A 16,906-nucleotide genomic window follows, 5' to 3' on the forward strand; every position below is an offset into this window, starting at 1 on the left:
ACATCTCGCTTGGAGGTGTTTGTGTGAGCTAGATATATACAGCTGCCAGCGCTCCTAGAAGAACCCAAATATCTGGTCGGTTGATTGCGGCGAATCCTTCTACCGTGGTGATGCTTGCTGTTGGGGTGGTGGCTGAAGAGACATCAGAGGAAGCTGTTGAGTCGACCTGCTGTTTGTTCTGGAAACCAGCAGTTTCAGTCGAAGAGGTCGTTCCAGTTGATGTGCCAGTTGATGTGCCAGTCGATGTGTCAGTTGAAGTCGTCGTCTTGATCGAAGTCTTTGACTTGGTCTCAGACTTGTCCGTCTCGTCAAGTTCAATACTGCCGTAATCTCCCGTCTGATCTCCATAAGTATAACTCCCAGCCGGGTTAAAGTTCTCAATCTTGACGCTCTCAACAGTCATGGTGAAAGGCGCATCACTATAATCCGTCTCTCCACCAGCCCAAGTAATAGTTCCCTCAGCATTGTCAGAGTCACCGCCAGCCCAGATGCCGAGCTTGATGCGCATGGGCGTCTGGGGATAGTTTTCGCCGCCGAGGGCATCGGCGTAGTTGAGAGTTCGGACTGCGGTGCCATCGATGTACCAGACGCAGGTTTCTTTCGTCCAGTAGATGGTGTAGTTGTGAGAAGCAGATTGGGAGCCAGCGGCTGCGAAGGTTTCACTGCGGGTGTCGGAGGTGCTGTTGCCTTTGCCGTAGTAGTTGGTTTGAACTTCTTCGGAGCTGCCACCAAGCCATTCCCAGTCGCTTTTTGTCCTGTTAATACAAGAAGATAAGTGCTTCAGAGATAACACTTACACTTCATCAAGAACATCCGAGAGGAGAACAGCAGATGAAACAATGCCAGTGCCAGAAGCCGCCTTCAAGTGAACCTCAAGACGACCAAAGAATATGTACCAATTGGTCTGGATGGTAGGAGCATCGCCCTTTTTGTTGATGGTAAACTCGGCACCTTTCGAGGTGTATTCGACGTCTCCGGAGCCAATGGATTCCCAGTTGTCATCGTCGGCGCCCTTGGTGAAGTCGACAGAGTAGGTTGAGGAAGAGAGGGCTTCGTCCGCGGAACACGAGCCTGGAAACAATTAGTAAAGTGTTTTTCGGGGTTGACCCGTGAAAATAAATACTCTTCTTCATGGGATTGCAATCGCTGTAAGTCTGAGCAGTGGCCGAGGCGATGAGGCCCGCTGCGAGGGCAACTGCAGATCGCCCCAAATGCATGGTTAGTGAACGGAAAAGCAACTGAAAGAAGTATAGATAGTAATAATTGTGCTAAAGAGTGTTTTAAGAAATTAACAAAGGAGTGTATTAGCAGGGAAACCACTTCCACGACGAGATTAAAGAGAGAAAAGTGACCGGAAAGTGGGAGACAAAACGGATCCAAGCTGAAAGTAAACTTTTTCATCCTCCCTCGCGTCGATCTGAATAAAATGGGACCTGATAACGGCAAATCGGCGAGAGTACGTGGATGGTTGCGTCATTCAACTGGAGAAGATAGTGGAGTTGACGCGTGTTGGGTGGAACCATTTCCCCTGAAAATCAAGAGGCTGATAGCATGGGTGTTTGTATAAAGAGTACACGGTTCGTCTTGTTTTTAGATGGAAGGGAAGAATAGATGCTTACTCAGGGACTGAAATAGAGGTGAGCGTGAATTCTTTGTAAGTGCGTCACTTAAATTGGACAACACCTCAAACCATTCGCTTCATCGTATCCTGCCCCATTGTCGTGATGAAGAATGACTAAGCGGAAGTTATAAACGGCCTGATTGATAATGCTGTTCTACTTATAGCCAACAGAAGATTGAAGCGGAGGCAATTCTTGGCGGCCTCTTGTGCTGTAACAAGATTTGTTATCGAGTGCGTGCGCAGGACTTGGGACCCAGGTTACAGGCCCTTGTAGCCACTTGGTGCGACTATAAAACATTATGAACGTCAAGCGGGCATCAATATTTTTGGAACCTGATGCAAGATGTAATTCTATTCTTAGTCTGGAGGGCAGCTGAGATGGCTATTCAGTTCGACGTCGGTGGCCGAGGTCACAAGCAGTTGTATTTGATACCGCATTTCGACCTACCTATTTTAAAAGGCTGGTGATGGAATCATGCCCGTATCGGCCACATATTGATCCCGGAACAACACCAACTTGTCCAAAACCTCCGCGTTTTTGTCGGCCATGTCACTCTGCTCACTTGGGTCTTTTGCCAGATTGAACAACTGCCATCTCTCGTTTTCCAACTTTGGATCCCACACAGCCTTCCAGTTCCCTTGGCGAATTGCTCTGTGCCCAAAGAGTTCCCAGCCATGGATGCGCGTGTCATCTCCGTGTATGGATTCATCATCTGACTTCTTTGAAGCGAGGCGTGGTACCCAGGACTTGCCACGAGGGTGCGCAACTTCACGGCCACGATATGTCTTGCCAGGATGCTCAAGTCCCGCTAGCTCGAGGATTGTGCGTAAAATATACATGACGGTGACAAACGAGTTACTGATGCTCCCTGGTTGTGGTTGCAAGGGAGGATAACGCACAATACAGGGACATTTGATTCCGCCCTCGACAGTCGTACCTTTGACGCCCCTGCTCGGAGCAGTTCCAGTATTTGCCCAGCTAGGGCCATACCAGATGAACGAATCTTTGTTACCGAGGTTCTCTGTGCTGTTGTTGTAGTACTGTTCGATGATAGTTGCCATCGTGCTCGGGCCGCCCATGATCTGCTACACAATCATCAGACTGGCAAATAAGCTTAGATTGGGTATCAGAACTCACCGGCAGAGCCTCCATGGCTGCATCCTTAGCGCCGTTATCCGACACGAAGAGGATAAAAGTGTTATCCAACTCTTGGCTCTCCTTGAGGTACTCCACCACTCGCCCAATATTCTCGTCGATCTGTTCAACCATGGCGGCGTAAATCTCCATAGTCTTGGCAGATCGTTTCTTGTCATCAGGCGAGAGATCATTCCCCTCTGGAGTCATGGCGCTCGCAACAGGAGGAGGTGCCTTGGCGTCTTTGTGAGCAAGTCCGAGATCTTTTAGTCGGGTAAGACGTCTCTGGGTGAGCGCATCGGGGCCGTCATCGTACATGCCAGCTGTCACACAAAACTTTCAGCATTTTCCTATAAAGCTAGGGATCCACGGAGTCGACGTACCATACTTGGCGATCCTCTCTTTGGAGGCTTGAAGCGGCCAATGAGGGGCTGTAAAGGGCAAGCAAGTGAAGAAGGTCTGTTCCCTTTCTTCTTCTGATCGATTGGCGAAAAAGTCCAACAGTTTGTCTGTGAAACTGGCGGTGGAAAAGAAACTCTCAGGCAAGTCTGTCCTGCGATTGAGCAACTCGTCACCCTCCATCCAATGCCCATCAGTACACAAAGCACAGAACCAATTATCAGCATCATCTAGCTGCGGTTCATAGGCATGGTGATTACCCGAGCCTGGTAAGAAGGTAAAATTCTTCTTAAAGCCACGAGAACAAGGGGCGAACTCTTTGGTTAATCCAAGGTGCCACTTGCCCGATAGAACGGTGAAGTATCCACCATCGGACAGGATCTCGGGCAAGGCTGCAACACGGTGGTTTAGATATCCTTCGTAGCCAGGTTGACCCTTGAAGTAGTCCTTGCGCATCTGCATATGCTCCCACATGCAGCCGAGTTCGGCAATGAGATTATCCGTGCCAGAGAAAAGCATGGGTCGGGTTGAGTGTGTGAACAAGTTGGATCATGTCAGGTTGGACCTCGGGTCAGGGAAGAAGAATTGAAGACATCGAGGGAGAGCTTCTCAGGAGAAATGAGGACGAGGAAGGTTATTGTTCCCCGTTTCGACGGCTAGTCATATTGCATGGGGAAATGCGGATACCCACCTCGGCAAGAGAGGATGAGTCCTCGTGACATCCCCAGCTTTCAAGGTAGCGATGAGGCAAGAAACCCCAAGATGACGACCGAGCTGGTGATACCCTGAAAATCACACTATTACATGTCACTCGTCTACGTTTTTGCTTCATCGTGGGCGCACTTGGAGAACATGCTGTCCCAACCCCACAACCTATACCCATCTCAAGCTCGAGTTTTGTCTGAGTTTAAATCTCATGACTTGAACTACCTTAAGTTTTAATTGTCAAGATCTAGTATTATTCGACTCTAGTTGAAATTGCAGGGAACGGCTGTTGCTCTCATTACACATCAGTTTCAACACCAACCACACCCAGTGGCTTGGGAGATTGTCATATCCTAATCCCCTCCCAGAACCTCCACTGACGTTTACGACCTTTCGTGCCGACATCGAGACAAGGGACTTACCACCTACCAACTATGACTCGCAGTTGGAAGAGAGAGGCTGGCGTTATTACCTGGCCGAGATCTCCTTGAGACGAACTATTGATGATACATTGCAGCACCTCGCCGAAGGTGGAGAGGAGGCTTGGTTAAGCAACCCTTCCCAGCTCGTCCGCCAGTACCATGAGTTGGAGAAACAGAGATCAATATGGTAAGCAACTAGAGACAAGGGTTACATGGTATGCTATTCAGACATTAAGGTTTTGGAGTCAAGACGCGGCGGATGTGAGACATGTGGCTTCAACCCTAAACTTGATGTTTTCTAGAATGTGCTTATAAATATATACGTTATTTACAACTTTGTCTACAATGTCTTATATTGTAATTTATTATACTCCTATGTTGCCCTCGTACAGGGAGCCTAACTAGGTCTGCGCGTGGTCACTCTATGTCTCCGTCATCACCCCCGACTCTCTGACCTCTCCGAGCCATCGGATGGCCTTGGCTTCAACTTCCCTGTCAAATCGTGGAATCTCTTCTTGACTCCTTTCCACCAATTGCTCGTGATATTGTAGGGATTCCATTTCGGGTTGAGGCGGGTACCACCAAAAACCCAATATAAGAACATGGGGAACGTCACGGTCTTTGGGGTAGTGGGGGGACCATCTTCACCAGCTGGAGACTACATGGGCGGTTAGCCATTAGGTTTTCACACTTGTATCCAGTGATGCGCTTACCTGGTAGACAGGGTCGCCAGGGACAGAATAGATAATCCTCCATCGCCTCCCAAACCTGTAGACCCGCTCAAGCTCCCTGTCGTAAGTATAGTCTTTTCTAATCTCACACTGAACATTGGCCCATCTCATGAGATTCCATCGGCTTTGGGCGTTTATAATGCCACCCTGTCTTACGGGCTCGGGCGGGTTGGGGTTTGATGAATCCACGTCGTTCTGTACCAGCTCGTAACTTCGAGGAGCAGCCCCAAAGAAGAGTAAATAGTAGGCCGAGCTGACAAATAGCAACCCACCTAGTAACGCAGGAAATATGTAACCGGCGAAGTCACTATCTTCGCCATCACTCGCCAAGTACGGAGGGATGGCGTTGATGACAAGGATGGCCATGTTGACAGCGGCATACAAGAGAATAGTTGGGACTAGCAAGGCTTGGGCGACGAAGCCCCTTCTCTTACGCCGAGTAGGAGCGCCCTTTGGCCAGAGCGCTTCCTCGCGAGACTTGAGGTTGAAGAAACCCAGACCGAGGACACCTAGTAGGCGTCAGTTGTCGACTTGGTCAAGACTAAGAAAAATGAAGAAGAATTCAACAAACTTAGAAAGAAACACTGAATGTATGTATGGATATAGCCTGGGATAAAAACTGCCTCCATTACGCCATGAGTGCCAGCCGTCGCCGATATGACGACGACGCTCATTATCCAATGGGCAATTAGTCCGCCCTGTGGTGATTTATTAAGAAACGCGTCCTCTTCAGGCCCGGAACGGCTTCGTTGAAGCATATCATCCTGCTTCAAGTATCGAGACCATGGAAGGATCTCGGCTTGGCCAATGGCCTGTTTAACTGGCAACCATGTCAGTATCATCGATGACCGATACTGAGATCTTGAATTACCTCTCGAAAACGTGTAAATGATAGCATTGAGGCTTCCAAAGGAAGAAATGGCAGCTATTATGGCCCAGGTCCGTCTAGCGCCCATGCTGTCGCCAGTGAGCTAGAAGCGCATGTCAGCTTTGGATCTTCATGAAAGGTTGTGTACGACTTGACATACCATGGGAGGGTAATTAATATTTGTGCTCCCTTTTGTGAGGTTATTCCACGTAATAGAGTGAAGCTTGCTATATCAGCACACGCCTAGCTCAAGCTCAACGACAGCGCTTACAAAGACAGCTACAATGAGGAGATATAAGCAGCCAACAGTGCAAACGGCGGCAATAAAGCCTTGGCGCAAGACATGGTGTCTAGTGGCAGGAATCTCACCGGCGACCTAGGGGTAGAGCATGTCAGTGATACAACATCGCGCGGAGGGAGCAGCAAGGGACTAACAAATGTCGCGTTTTCCCAACCTTGGAAGCTGAAGAGAACCAACAACAAGGCCTTTGCAAATATCAAGTCACTCCGCTCGCCAATGTCTGAATCATTCTCTTGTTCGTCTTTGGTGGGATGCCAGACAAACCAGTCGCCGGACCTGTCCTCGATTTTGCGGCCCGTGGCGGCGATACCAACGATGAACAGGGCCACCATAAACGCAAGTTTTATAACTGCAAGCGTCTTGTTCATGCCGCGGCCAAACCCTGGGCTGAAGTATTGCAGAAGACAGATGATGGAGAGAGCGACGACGCCAATGAACCGCATGAGGTCCTGGTTGATGTCATTCGAGACTTCCTGCTGGACTTTGTTTTCTTGCTCTGTACTGCTCGAGGTTATATCTTTGTCGTCTTGGATACAGAGAAGTAGGAAGCGTCCAATTTGCATGCTGTTGGTCCCAGAGTTGAAGAAGGCGATGAAGGCAATGGAATAAGTGATGTACGCAAAGAGTCCATCACCTAGAAATCTTGTTATTGCTGGAGGTGTATTCGCTTTGGGGGTGTTCGGCTCGGTCGCTGGGGATGTGGATGATTGTACGGGAAGCTCAGTGCCTCGCGAATCGAGGGTCCGCAGCTCGGTATTCGTTCCTCCGTTTAGCTCTGGCCTCTGGAAGGATCCGGTCGTTGAGGCACGAAGTATCGGCGTGGTCGTTGGCTTGGACACATGTGAGGTCATCTCGTCAATCTGTAATTGGTGTTAGCGGGAAAGCAAACTCAAGATGGTGTGCAACCAACATAGATGAGTTCACCGCCATTGAATGGTAGCACTTTAGCGAAGTCGAGATATATAATCATGCTTTTGACCGTCAGGTGAGGATCCAAATGGTTTCTGCGAGCACGCAAGGACACATACCTGACTAGGGAGTACAGGAAACCGATGCCAAATAGACCCAGCGTCAGACTCTTGTTGCCCGTCATCAGAAAGACGGAAGCGGGCGCAGTATAGATGCCTGTTCCAACCATCTTGTTGACGATGAGTGCAAAGACATCAAAAGTCCGCAAAGGACCGTGTCCGCTAACGTCGTGCCTGGGCTCATCCAACCCGGCTTGACGCTTGTAAGGCTGCTTCTGTCGGACGATGAACCCCTGGGGCAATCGGGATGGGCGATCGCCACTCATACTTGTCTTGTTCCTGTTGGTTGTGGTTTTTGGAGTATCGATATGCAGAGCTTGACGAGTTACAGATGCGGGATGTCACAAGAAAACAAAAGGTGGCCATTGAGGGCTGTATCACTCTTGTCTTGAAAAGCTGGTGTTACGCAACCAATGCGGACAGCCTCAAGCCTGGTTTCACAGCCTGATTGCCTTCACCTCCAATTTTCAAGCCATGTCTTGGGAACTCGAGCAAAACCGGGCGTATCGCCTGCCCTTTTACCGCGCAAGGTTCTGCCACGTCATGCCATCATATGCCGCTGCCTTGCCAGGCAATATTGATATGCTTATGCCAAGGGCTCGCGTAAAAGACTCTGAAAATGTGTATCCAACCGAGCTGTGAGGATTAAGACATGGCTGCTCCCACAGCCTGGCAAACCTGGTTGTGGCTTGTTGAGGGGAAGCTCGGGTCACCCGAGTTGTAATGGTGTGGCAAGGCAATCACTTGCATTTTGAGTACAAGCGCCAGCCTGAAATGAATAATTACTGATCAGTCACTTTTTGCGGCTTGGATTTGTAATTTCATTATTCATACGGGCCGAACTCGAGAGCCTCGTGAGTTCAGGAGGTTCGCGCTACATATATCAGCGTCAGTTCAATTTCTTCCAGGAGGCATGAAGCAAAGGATAACAAATACCACAACTTGACAGCTCAAAAGGTGCAATGCTTTACACAACAGCCGTTAAGTACGATGTGCTGGAGCACGTCCTGAGAGCCTGGTTACTGGAACAATTCGGCCCCAGCCAGGGCCGATCCGGCCCCATCTGGTCTTGCACGGTATGAAACAGCACTGCCTAGGCAGACCCGAGACTAATAAACACTGCCTCTCTCAGCTCATCGGTGAGGGCCATAGCAACATTTGGCAGGTCTCGGCGCCAAGGGAAATCACCAGCGTATGTGTGCCTTGCGAGGTAGAGTGGGCTTAGGCTGTCGGGCTAATCACTGATCACATGCCAGGATGAACAACACGTATTGATAGAACGCTCTCAGCCAAAGAGCACATCCTCGTTTGGACGGTAAGGTGGAATGGCTAAAACAACGGGCGCCGGTGCTGTCTTTCGGAGGCCGGTTGTGGTGTGTGGCAAGGGCGGTGGAACGAGAGCCTGATCTGCCTTGGTTGTACGGGTTTTGTGCAGACAATTGTACTTTGAACACAAACTCAAATGCAAAGAGACCCACTAGACTCATTCAAGAAGCTGCGAGCCGTCTCTCTTCAGCTGTCATCACGCGCCTATTCAACATAATACAACATAATACAATGCATGTCTCTGATTGTTTCGGCAGTCACTTCTTTCTCCCTACTTTCCAACCCCCCAGATGCTGAAAGACCTTCCCTGGCCGCGGAAAACCGCGGGGCAGGGCGTTCGTGCGGCTGAAATCGCCCAAGACCTGGCTGCGAATAATCGGGGCCTCTTTGCACCTCCGTACGGCCCGCTGGAAATCCAAGTGGAAATCCAAGGAGCAGAGCTGTCTTCACGAGGTTAGAGAATACTAAATAGTCGTTCATTTCACTGTCGCTAAAATATTCATCGTTGATAGGGACGGAACCCTTTTCTCTAGAGAGCGAAGGCGCTCTTCGGGAGCATCTCTACATTTACCACCATCATGCGGATGTGGATTCCCCAAGCGACGGCGGCTATGATATTCAGAACGAAGAAATCAAGGCTTCCATATTGTAGGTCTTCGCACCTTTCCATACCTTGGAAATCAATACTCATCTGCCCTCAGTCTCATAAAGCCAACGTATGGCTGGGGCAATCTGAAAATTACTCGCGATGGAATGCTAAGCCTTCTATCCGCGCTGGACGTTTCCCCGAGTATCTATCGATACCTCACCGCTTTTGGAAGGAAATCTTCCCCCATAGATGAGGGTTTTGCTGGCTTCGACTTGGAAGTCACCTCAGAGCCGTCAGGGGGGTTAGCATCGCTTGGTAAGCCCCCGTGCTCAACACCTGCATTCCGAACTGTCGTGTTTAACATCCTTTTATTAGAGTTCTGCTACCTTCTCAAGTACGTATCTCGACGAGAGAATGCCTCCTCAAAGGCGAATCCGTGGTCCATACGTCATGCTCTCATTCATCAGAAGATCGACCTCGCGTCAAACCGTGTCTCAAACATCCTAGTGAGGCTTCCTGAGAAGGTCAAGGAACAATTGAGCACTATAGTCAAAGACAACGGCATGGCTGAGTTCGCTCGAGATTGGACCTGGCTTCATGCAGCTTGCTTCAGCAGCGTGGACAATGATTTGCGCCAGTTCATCAACTACCTAGACCAAGAAATCACAAAAGTTGTAAGTTAAAATGCCTTTTAATCCATTCACAATGGTTCTCACGCTTGTTTTCAGTTCGATCGAGTTATCATGTCTAACATGGAGCCTACCAAACTCAACGAGTTTGACTCCGTTCAACAAACGAGCAAAGACCTGAAGACACTTCAGAGCCTCTCTGATCAGGCAAGAAGGCTTATGAACACCATTGATCTAAACATCGAAACCATCAAATGCATGCTGAAAGAGATAAATGGCTTGAGAGTGCTCTCACTCGACTCGCCGCATTGCGCTCCAGTCGAAATGCTCTTTAACCTTTTGGAGAAGACGCAGCAGGAGCACAGGTTCAGCCTCAAGAACGCATCAGCTGTGCTGGATCGTGCGAGAGCTACATCGGAGCAGGTAAGGGGTCTTGAAGCTTCAACTAACCTAACAACCACTAATTTGTACAGCTCCGAGACACTGCCTCTTTGAGGAACAGTGAAATCAGCAAGATGAGCTCGGAAATGGCGAACCTAAACACTCTGGCAATTGCCAGGTTGGCAGAGCAGTCTAGCCGCGAGACTCACATCGTCAAGACCCTCACAGTTCTTGCGCTAATCTTCGTACCCGCTTCTTTTGTCGCAGTAAGTAACCAGTGCCCCACGTCGCTAGCGGGATACTAACCGTACCAAGGATTTCCTACAGATGGGGTTTATCACAATAACAGAGGAGAGTCCTATGAGATGGAGTGCTGCTGCCGACTTGAAGATCTACGCCATCTTGGCTCTTCCGTTGATCGGGGTTACTATGCTTATCTATGGATGCGTGGAGATGATGCAACGAACATCAGCAAAAGGATGAAGCCTCAGTCTGTCAAGAGGCTTTATTATAATTCCCCCTTCTTTCGTCTCAATATCACTCTTCTAGATCATCCCAGTTCCCCGGCGTTGAGCTTGTTGCGCTCCAAAGCTTGTTGAGTTGATCTTGAGCTATCATGACGTGAGCGGATGGTTCGTGAACATGGGGAAATTTGCAATATTTTCGGTTTTCTTACCTTCTTCGGGCCTCATGATCACTGAAATCTTTTCAATCTTCACCTTGTTTTCTTCATCCATTCGTATTGCTGGTGTGGTAAACATCCGCCACGTAGCATTTTGCTGTCCAGGCTGCCAGGGGTGGCAGGGCTCTGACTTGACGGCCACAAAGTGCCTACGATCTCTGGGCAAGATGATTACATTTTCGTTCTCATCAACATCAAATTTCCTCGATCTGTCGCTCACTATAATATGATTAGTTATCTGCTGTCGCCTAGCTGGAGGATCTGGTTTACAATCAAGTTGCAGGAGCGCCTTTCCAGGCGAGAGGATGACCATGGTTTCCCTCGAGGGCTCTGGAGTCCTTGGAAGACTATGAATAGATCCGCTTGCTCTTCTGTCTCTGTTATCGGGTAGAAGTATGGGATTTTCGCCCGTCCAGAACTGCACAGAGGCTGAGTTGAACGGCTCAGAAACCTTTGAACGACACGCTTTGACTTCGACCTTTGCTCCAGAGAACCTAGAGGCTTGTCAAAAGAAGAAAATACCAGCATTTGTTCGACACTCTTACTCGAAACTTGATACTCTCTTCTGCAATAGTGCTCCTTGAAAGGCACGTACGTCTAATTGAGCAAGCATTAGTGGCAGTGCTGAGATGCTGGGAGTGTACTTGCCAGTGATGCTTTGAAATAGGAATATAAATGCACGGTCTCTGATCTTTTCCTTCACAGGAAACAAGATGCATTCGAACTGTTGCTCATCTCCAGACTGTTCCTGAAATAGGTAGGTGGGCTTGAATGCCCACTCTGGAAAGCTGACTATATTGATACATGTCAGTTGGTCAAGGACCTCACATCGCGCGCCTTCGTACATACTTGTTTTCTTCTTTACTTCCGGGGCCCCCTTTTCTTTCACGGCCCAGTACATGATAAACGTAGGCATTGATTCCCCCCTCAGTCGTTTGCGAAACAGTCTGATGCGGCAAGGCTCGTCCCGGCAGTACCGTTTCTGCTTGTGTTGACAAACTACTTCAACTGTGATGCCGTTCCTATTCATTCGAAGGCCCTGTAAGCATACATCAAGGGCAAAAAGTAAGCGGGTACTCTTCAGACTCACATCTTATCAAAAGAAACGGGCTCCTCGCTACGGTTCCCTGGCAGGGCCGGCACCCACCCAATCTCCTTAAAGTCATCATCGGCTGGGGCGCTATGTTGCCTTATCTCAAAGGCGAGATTATCCGTGTCCCGACTATCTTGATATGTGGTTTCAGCTTCATATAGCTTGTCCACAACATCCTGAGAAGAGATCCTCTCGTGATTATGGTACTGAAACATGCCGGAGAGAAGGTCGATGATTGTTGACATGTACCGGCTGGCAGGAGATTCAGGAGAGAACCTGTCTCTAAATGCCTCGATGGTTGTCGTGACACACTCTTTGACACCTCTCTGGTCGAAGAATCTGCCATTGAATTCACTTTGGGTGCGCTGGTCAAGGCTCCTGTCAAATCTGACCAAGGGGTTCTCTGTGGGGACTTCCCCGGGGGTTTGGCGGTTCAGAAGATAAATCAGCACCTCGGTCATGATGCAGGCCAGTGACCAAACATCATACTTGAGAGCTGGGGCAGTCTCGTCCCCATGCGGCTGAAACCACGTCTCAGTCTGCTCCAACGGCAGCCGTGATTCCGGAGCAGCATACTTCGGGTCGCCTCCTCTATACATGACTTTAGGCTTGCCTTGCGGGGCAACAATCTGGATGTTAGAATGTCCAAAGTCCCCAATCTTGAGCTTCCCATCCGCGGTGACGAGAATGTTGGCGGGCTTCAAGTCGAAGTGGCATGCAAAGACTCTACCGTGTACTCCTTCGAACGGATTTATCAAGCCCGTATGGATGACGCTCAGGGCGGAGGCGACGCCAACCATTTCCTTCCAAAGCTCATTCTCAGGCAGAGCCTGATCATTAAGCCATGGAGACACATCATTGATCGGTTCCTGCCTGAGTAGCTTGAAAAGATCAGTCTCAATGTAAGGAAACACAAAGTGCATCTCATTGTGCCAGGTATAGCAGGTGAGCAAGGTGATGATGTTCTCGGCAGCGGAGCTTTCGATGTTCGACACCATACGTAGCACCTCCTGTTCGGCGAGGACGAGATGATCTCTGTCTGGGATCTTGACAGACTTCATGGCGAATAGAAGCTACATTAGAAAAAAAAAAAACATATCAGCGAGCGACGAGACTTGTCTAATCGTGTGCTTACCGTTCTCTCATTGCCATGGCCAATTACGGATCTGCCATACTCTTTCATGCGTGCCTCTACTGGGGGGTCACAGTACTCTTCAAAAATCTCAAACTTTGAGATAGTCCCAAAGTTTCCCCCCTGGATTGGTTTCACGGCGCGGAATGGAAACCTCTGAGAGTGAGCATATTTCTTGGGCGGTTCGGAAACGGAGAAGGAAAGTCGGACTGGGTTGAGCATCTCCAAAGCCTGGTCACAGGCCTCTTTGAAGAGTCGTTTCTCCATATCGTTCTTCATGAGTGAGTTAAAAGTACCATGGCGATGGAGATGAGATATCGCGTGGTCGAGATCCCTTTCTCTTTCGCTCGAGTCAAACCAGGCGTAAACAAAGTGTAGCTTTCTAAGATAAACCATAAGAGCAAAGAGAATTCGGCCATCTTTGGAGCTCTCGATGATCCTAAGTCGTTCCCTTTCATCAAGCTTTGACGTCGTTTCTCGGGCTTGTTTGCAGGGGTGGCATTGGCAGCTCAGAAGGTTGTTGATGACGGCAGGCTTTCCAAAGTACGTTTGAATCTTCTTTCTGGAGAAGAACATCTTGTCTCGTCTTGCCTCATGGTCTGCGAAGGGAGTGTCGGAATTTTCAGCAAGGACAGGTAAGGCACATTCGAGGAGAGGCAGGATATGTTTTCGACTCTCACAGCGTGTTGCGCAGGGGGGCTGAGGGGACCGACAGGTGCAATTTCCGTCATCAGAAGCTTCGATATAGCGTAGATAGTACTCCATTGTTGCGAAGCGTGTCGAGAAGTGCCTTGTCACTCAATCTACAGCTTGCAGTCAGCCCTGTGCGGAGGGAAGAGCCCAGCCAGACAATCGCCAAGACCGGGGCATTGAGGAGCAGCGGCATTAAACCATACCTTTCGAAAAGCATTCGTCGCTGTGTAGCCAAGAGTCATGGCTGTCATGTTGTCGTCCTCTCAGAGATGGGGAAACGCCGAAGGATCACGCTTCAAGAGCCAAGGGTTAATCAGGTCGAAGTGAGACGGGCTGGGGCTGAAGAGAATCAGGCTGCCAAGGTGACTCAAAGGAGGGGTCTGCAAGTAAAACAAGGCGCTGAGCAGGCTGTACACAACTCAGCCAGTCGCTGATCAGCCACCACGACATCGGCACGCCGAAAATCAGCCACGTTGACTGGTCATCACCCTGCAGCCATCATCCAATTTGAAAGAGGATGTTTGATAGGATAGAATCGAGTTGCCAAGACTGACCGGAGCCGGCCCGGGGAAAAGTGTACAAAGGCTGAAGTGGTTCGCCTGGTCAGGCAGATTGTTCTTATCTCTCGCTGACGGCTTTTGACGATGCACACTCAATCTGCGAGATAAGGTACAGCAGAACATTCGTCTAAAGGTAAGTTGGGATATTACTCGCGGAGCCGACATTCGGAACCCAAAAAGAGGAGAGAAGTACAAAACATCAAAAACAAGCAGGAGCTGACAGACGGCATGAAATCTGATAACATCATGGAAGGAAGTAGGAAGTCGCAAAAAATAATTGCCAAAAAAAACGGATTTTTGGTGGATTTAAACCACCGATGATGGACGAACAGGGAATCGAACCCTGGACCACTCCCAGATGATTCGGACGAATTATGCTAAGGGAGTATTATACCACTAAACCATTCGCCCGGTTATTGTTCGGTTGGTGTGCAAATTGCGAACAAGGATGGCAGAGTGGAGGCTACTCCGTCCAACCACATCGAGAAGCCCCTTGGCAACCCTCCACGGCCGAACTGACCCTATGCACGGCCTTGCCTGCCATATCGCAGAATAGGGAGGCATTGATAGCATCATTGGGTCTTGATTTGAGGTTCCAAGTGCTCGTATTTCAATGTGGCCAGCTGTCGACGAGTCGATAGCCAAGTTAAGGGATCACATACTCGAGAACAGCATCTCAAGGATGAGTCAGATGGATATAATATTAATTATTGCGTAGCATACTATCGACTCTGACTCCGAACTATGTAACAGGGTATCCATAACTAATCGTACATTAACCTCATGGTAACTTTGATCAACGTGGCTTCGCCGTCGACACGCGAACCACCGTCTCGTTCTTGACCATGATTCCTCCTCCAAATGAGCCAGAGTTATGATGATCCCCCGAAGTGCGATTATTATTCGGAACAGTGACAGTAGCAACGTTGCCATGGTGTCTATCGAGGGCATGGCTCTCGAAATCGGATGAGATGGAACCGCTTCCGCCTTCTTCGTCACCGGCAAGCTGGTGCGTGGAGCTTGATTCGTCCTTGGGAAGGGTGGAAAGTCGGATCGATTTCTTGGCTTGACTTCGACCGTAGGATTGTCCGTAGCTGTTGGAGGCAGAACCGAGAGATGAGGTAGGGTTGGTGCAGGTGAAGATGTAAATGCAAGCTGGTCGGATCGTGGGGAGGCAGGCTAAACGTTGTAAGAGAAGTACTCTCAAAGTACAATGGAGGAAACCTACTAGATATTGTAACCAAGTTGACCTCCACCGTGGCCCAGATAATGATAGGGGCTAAGTTCCAAGTCATGTCAGGCGATGTGTTGTCAAAGGTTGTGGACACGCCGACAATGACAAGGCCAGCGATGCAGACCCTGAGGCTGTTAGCACAAGAAACTTGAAAAGATAGAAACACGTACAGAATACCAAACATGAACATGAGAATGATTCCCAACTTCTGCATGCCAGGCAGCTGAAGTTTCTGAATCTGGACGACAGGCAAGACCAAGATAGCGACGTCGATAATAACGTGGGCCAGAACGGTTCCAAAGAAGAACTTGGAACTTTCAATAGCACATGTCTTATTCTTGATTGTGTAATCCCAAAAGGCCTCAACAGGAAGACAGTGAAAGGTTGTCAAGAATGTCTGCAACACCGAGTTAGCCTTGATCTCCTTTTGTCAACCGAAATCACATACTCGAGCCAGGATCCAGATAACAGAGCACCCAAGCAAAATTTTGATGGCAATCTTGATGTTGGTAACTCGAAACATGCGCCAGTAAAATGTCAAGATGGAGATCTTGGCGAAAAAGAGGGTGAAGGCGTAGATGTGCTCGATGAAGAAGAGGAATTTCTTAGTTGTCGCGTTTGCATCTTCAAAAGACATGCCCTTGACGTCGGTTGCGTGTAAGCCGAATCCTCTCTCCACCCCTGATGCTCAGTCAGCTTTGAAATTGAGCTCTGATGTTTCAAGGCGTACACAAAGGGATCATGATAGCCCATGCCACGGCAGTTATCTGATATCAGAGTCAGCAAAAACAGTTCTTCAAAAATACAAACATAGCATACATAGCAGAGGATAGCAAACCAATCATCCCACCAAAATCCAACTCGGGTGATCCTACGACTGATGACACGGAGCAGTAGAAACACAGTGGCCGCCGGAAAGGTGATGAACTCGGCGCATAATAGGTCAGGTTGCCTCGACTGCATCTTGACACTCGAAGCTACAGGGCTGAACTATTGTCAGGAAAAAGAAACAAGAAAAAGAAAAGAATAGATTAGCGAACCCAGACGGATGGGATCGTGGGGACTCGGCATGTTGATATGTGACTGTCATAAATTATGAACTCCTCAGATGCACAGCCGATCAACGGTTTCACACCTGCCGAGATTCTGCAGTAACCAGGGGCACACGTACCTGCGTCCAGGGGTGCTTCTGTCTTGCACCAGCTAATGGGGTTGCGCGATGGAAGGGCGGTAAACTTTGTTCAGCTTGACGCTATCGTGTTTCGCCCGGTGAGAGGCGCCATCTTCCAGGGACCAGGTCTAGAGCTGGCGATCGGCCGATACGGCTATTGTTTGATTATCACTTTATGCCCTGGATGATCGTCTTTGTTGTCCTGC

At 49.2% G+C, this 16,906-nt stretch overlaps 6 protein-coding genes across 6 annotated transcripts; 1 reads left to right on the plus strand and 5 right to left on the minus strand.

Moving 5' to 3' along the window:
- Nucleotides 1-28: 28 nt before the first annotated feature.
- NCS54_00979100 (Glycosidase) lies at nucleotides 29-1,217 on the minus strand (the record flags this gene model as incomplete). Its single annotated transcript, XM_053155124.1, has 3 exons — nucleotides 29-746; nucleotides 798-1,071; nucleotides 1,124-1,217. 3 exons carry the CDS (start codon nucleotides 1,215-1,217, stop codon nucleotides 29-31), a joined length of 1,086 nt encoding a protein of 361 aa, XP_053011099.1.
- Nucleotides 1,218-2,074: 857 nt separating this feature from the next.
- On the minus strand, nucleotides 2,075-3,674 carry NCS54_00979200 (Sulfatase domain-containing protein; the record flags this gene model as incomplete). Its single annotated transcript, XM_053155125.1, has 3 exons — nucleotides 2,075-2,707; nucleotides 2,760-3,079; nucleotides 3,140-3,674. The coding sequence occupies 3 exons, from the start codon at nucleotides 3,672-3,674 to the stop codon at nucleotides 2,075-2,077; spliced, it is 1,488 nt and encodes a 495-aa protein (XP_053011100.1).
- Nucleotides 3,675-4,718: 1,044 nt separating this feature from the next.
- Nucleotides 4,719-7,539, minus strand: NCS54_00979300 (Hypothetical protein; the record flags this gene model as incomplete). The annotated part of the gene is made up of 9 exons (XM_053155126.1): nucleotides 7,211-7,539; nucleotides 7,093-7,153; nucleotides 6,317-7,042; nucleotides 6,153-6,257; nucleotides 6,042-6,104; nucleotides 5,885-5,984; nucleotides 5,585-5,833; nucleotides 4,996-5,522; nucleotides 4,719-4,940 (listed from the first exon to the last, which is right to left on the minus strand). The coding sequence occupies exons 1-9, from the start codon at nucleotides 7,474-7,476 to the stop codon at nucleotides 4,719-4,721; spliced, it is 2,319 nt and encodes a 772-aa protein (XP_053011101.1). The 5' UTR covers nucleotides 7,477-7,539.
- A 1,287-nt stretch (nucleotides 7,540-8,826) lies between these two features.
- NCS54_00979400 (Hypothetical protein) lies at nucleotides 8,827-10,618 on the plus strand (the record flags this gene model as incomplete). The annotated part of the gene is made up of 7 exons (XM_053155127.1): nucleotides 8,827-8,989; nucleotides 9,049-9,184; nucleotides 9,238-9,440; nucleotides 9,501-9,799; nucleotides 9,854-10,177; nucleotides 10,228-10,401; nucleotides 10,451-10,618. The coding sequence occupies 7 exons, from the start codon at nucleotides 8,827-8,829 to the stop codon at nucleotides 10,616-10,618; spliced, it is 1,467 nt and encodes a 488-aa protein (XP_053011102.1).
- Nucleotides 10,619-10,672: 54 nt separating this feature from the next.
- On the minus strand, nucleotides 10,673-13,618 carry NCS54_00979500 (Protein kinase domain-containing protein; the record flags this gene model as incomplete). The annotated part of the gene is made up of 8 exons (XM_053155128.1): nucleotides 10,673-10,746; nucleotides 10,812-11,036; nucleotides 11,088-11,311; nucleotides 11,363-11,414; nucleotides 11,466-11,609; nucleotides 11,667-11,839; nucleotides 11,908-12,983; nucleotides 13,046-13,618. The coding sequence occupies 8 exons, from the start codon at nucleotides 13,616-13,618 to the stop codon at nucleotides 10,673-10,675; spliced, it is 2,541 nt and encodes an 846-aa protein (XP_053011103.1).
- A 1,473-nt stretch (nucleotides 13,619-15,091) lies between these two features.
- Nucleotides 15,092-16,492, minus strand: NCS54_00979600 (Hypothetical protein; the record flags this gene model as incomplete). The annotated part of the gene is made up of 6 exons (XM_053155129.1): nucleotides 15,092-15,474; nucleotides 15,524-15,654; nucleotides 15,700-15,926; nucleotides 15,978-16,210; nucleotides 16,260-16,296; nucleotides 16,349-16,492. The coding sequence occupies 6 exons, from the start codon at nucleotides 16,490-16,492 to the stop codon at nucleotides 15,092-15,094; spliced, it is 1,155 nt and encodes a 384-aa protein (XP_053011104.1).
- Nucleotides 16,493-16,906: the final 414 nt, after the last annotated feature.

Source organism: Fusarium falciforme, chromosome 7 (assembly GCF_026873545.1).
Source record: "Fusarium falciforme chromosome 7, complete sequence".
NCBI lineage: Eukaryota > Fungi > Ascomycota > Sordariomycetes > Hypocreales > Nectriaceae > Fusarium > Fusarium falciforme.